Here is a 2825-nt window from a genome sequence, read left to right on the forward strand (position 1 = left end):
CATCTCAGATTATTCCATCCCACACTGTTAATTGTTTGCATCTAGCTTTCTATATTTTTCTATATAAATTAGGATTTCAATATTGATATTTAAATGTAGTTGTACTTATAAAATAGGTGGCAGCATCTGATTAATCTTGTTTGGGTTTGGAAGTTAAGTAAGGTTATATGTGGTTGGTAGTTGGATGGGAGACCTACCTGGGATATTAGGGCTATAGGCTAGACTTGGGAATAGCAAACTCCCTCTGTTTTGCTGCCAAGAAAACTCTGAATGTGTAGGTGAAGTTCTCAATACAGTAATTGAGCTTAGTTTGAAGAATAATTTATATTATGCAGTATTTTTAATTATATAATACATTCTGATCAACTGGGGACAAAATAATGTGGGAAAATTCTTTAATAACATCTGTGCAGTTTGTAGAACCATTTTAATATTAAAGACTCTTTCTGTGCTATGGTACATAACCCATTTTCTAAGTTTTCTAAGTTCACTCAACACTTTGAATCATAAACTCAGATATGTTAGTCTAGATTTCCATGATATGTCAACAAAGGCACAAAAAATAAGTTAAATATGTTGCACATATATCTGCATATATCCCTACTTCTGTTAAGCTTGTTGCATGAAGCCAGCCTTGCACCAAGAGTACAAGAGTCACAATGCAAGCAGTTTACACTTTTTCCTCTGCTTTCTCTGTCTTATCTGCACCAAATAGATTTAACAAGAAATCCAAGAGAGGACTACAATATTTGCAAGAGCAGGGAATGCTTGGAGTAACAGCAGAAGACATAGCACAGTTTTTGTATCAAGAAGAGCGCCTGTGTTCTGTAAGGCTAAATCTTACATTAACAAAACCCTGGGTTTCTTCAAGTTGCATCTTACATCTTCACGTGATTCTCACAGTTTTTTGTATTTCATGTTATAAAGGAATCTAAATATTAGACTAAATATCTAATAGTTGTATTTAGATGCTTCCTCTTACTGGAAGAACATTGATGTCCAGTTTGGCAACAAAGTCACACAAACCCTCCATGGAGTTTGTTACTCTGCCGTTCACTTACAGAATCATTGTGAGGAACATGCTGAGCATCTAAAAGATAAAAATTGCTCCAATTCACTCTGCATCAGATGTAGGGCCACTGAAGACCTGATTTGTTTCAGGACCTGTGGCCTCCAAGGGCATGGTTGTTTTAACAATAATGATACCTTCCTTGGGTTTTATGTATTTTAATTTTTGTATCTTTTCTGATAATTTGTTTTTAATTTGTTTTATGATTGGTCATCACAGTCACTTGTTGAGATGGGCAGCCATACAAACTGAATAAATTACATAAAGAACACACATACCTAAGATTTCTTAGAGCTTGTTAATGAGCTGTCTTGTTCTGATTTTATAGCCTTTTTAATCAGACGGCCAATTAAGTTTAAAATGGTGCGACTGTTTACTTAGAAATAATAGAATGCAAATAAAAAGCAGAGGAGACATCCCTGGCCTACACTGTGGCAGATTTACCTAAATTCTTTTCCCTTCTTTTGTTTAGCTGTGTTGAGAAGCAGTACCATTAGTAATGCTTGGATGTTGATCTTTCTTTTTTCCCCCAGAAAGCACATGATGCCCTTCAAATGGCGACTGCTATAGCAATAATAATCAAATATGGTACTGTTGTATTCTAATTATATGTCGTACCAGTAGGAATAAAAATAATACACAGTAGCTAAGATTGTAAAGTAAAGTTTTAAAAATGAAGCATTAATAGTGCTCTTTCTTCCATTTTGTTTTCCTCATGTTAGAGCCAAGTGGGAGATTTTCTGGGGGATAGTAACAAATTTAACAAGGAGGTGATGTACGCCTACGTAGACCTGCTTGATTTCTGTGGAAAGGACTTTGTCTCTGCTTTACGCATATTTCTGGAAGGATTTCGGTTACCTGGTGAAGCTCAGAAGATTGATAGACTAATGGAAAAATTTGCTGCTAGATATATTGAATGCAATCAAGGGTAACTTGAGATATATGGTGTACTCTGTGTAATAGTTAAGGTGCTGAAAGAGATCAGGAGACAAAGTGTAGATCTACTCATGGAAGCTCTTCGATGACTTTAGATCAGTCACAAGACAGGGAATCTAATGAATAAATACATAGTAAATGTTATAATGCAACTGAGTGCATTTTTTAAAGCCTCCATTAAAAGAAAATTGAGGAGATGATTAGCTATGCCAATTGCCCTGCTACCTAGTTTCACAAAGTATTTCTTTTTAAAATATTTCTTTTAAAAAAAATAAGCACAAGTTATTTGTCAGCTACTCTCAACCTGGCATCCTCCAGATATGGATAGAACAGCAACTCTCAAACTTCTAGCCAACTTGGGTGGTATACTCTCAAGACATTTGGAGGTTTCAAGTTAGAATTTGTTCTACGTGTTTAAAATAAAATAGGCTAAGACTACATTTTTTTTCAGTTAGGTACATATTTTAAAAGCAGAAATGTTATTCTAGGATGCAAGCCAAACTATAAAAAATGATTTTTCTAGAGGTTTTCTGTTTATATATTGTGGTAGTTCTTTCTTATGGTGAATTACTGAGATAGTAGACATTCAGAATTATCAAGTTCCTGTTTTTCTGTGCTGAGATTGGTAGAAAACCTGGAAAAACCTCTAGTTACAGATAAATAAACAATTCCTACTTTTCTGTTTGAATGACATTTTTAAAATGAGTGTTTTCAATAAGAATCATTTTGTATATACGAAGAGGGTAACAGAGACAAAGATGTAATATTCTAAAATCTTGCTTTTTTCCCTTTTCTTTCCAGCCAAACTCTCTTTGCCAGT

General features: G+C 34.4%; 1 protein-coding gene across 1 annotated transcript in view; it reads left to right on the forward strand.

The window, feature by feature from the left end:
- Positions 1–2825, forward strand: part of ARFGEF2 (ADP ribosylation factor guanine nucleotide exchange factor 2) — a 49089-nt gene that overhangs the window by 25594 nt on the left and 20670 nt on the right. The window contains exons 15-16 of the mRNA XM_015822796.1: positions 716–827; positions 1792–1997. Coding sequence (XP_015678282.1) covers positions 716–827; positions 1792–1997 — 318 coding nt within the window. The remainder of the gene's footprint in view (positions 1–715; positions 828–1791; positions 1998–2825) is intronic.

Source organism: Protobothrops mucrosquamatus, unplaced genomic scaffold (assembly GCF_001527695.2).
Source record: "Protobothrops mucrosquamatus isolate PMUCROS unplaced genomic scaffold, P.Mucros_1.0 scaffold1678, whole genome shotgun sequence".
NCBI classification, from domain to species: Eukaryota; Metazoa; Chordata; class Lepidosauria; order Squamata; family Viperidae; genus Protobothrops; species Protobothrops mucrosquamatus.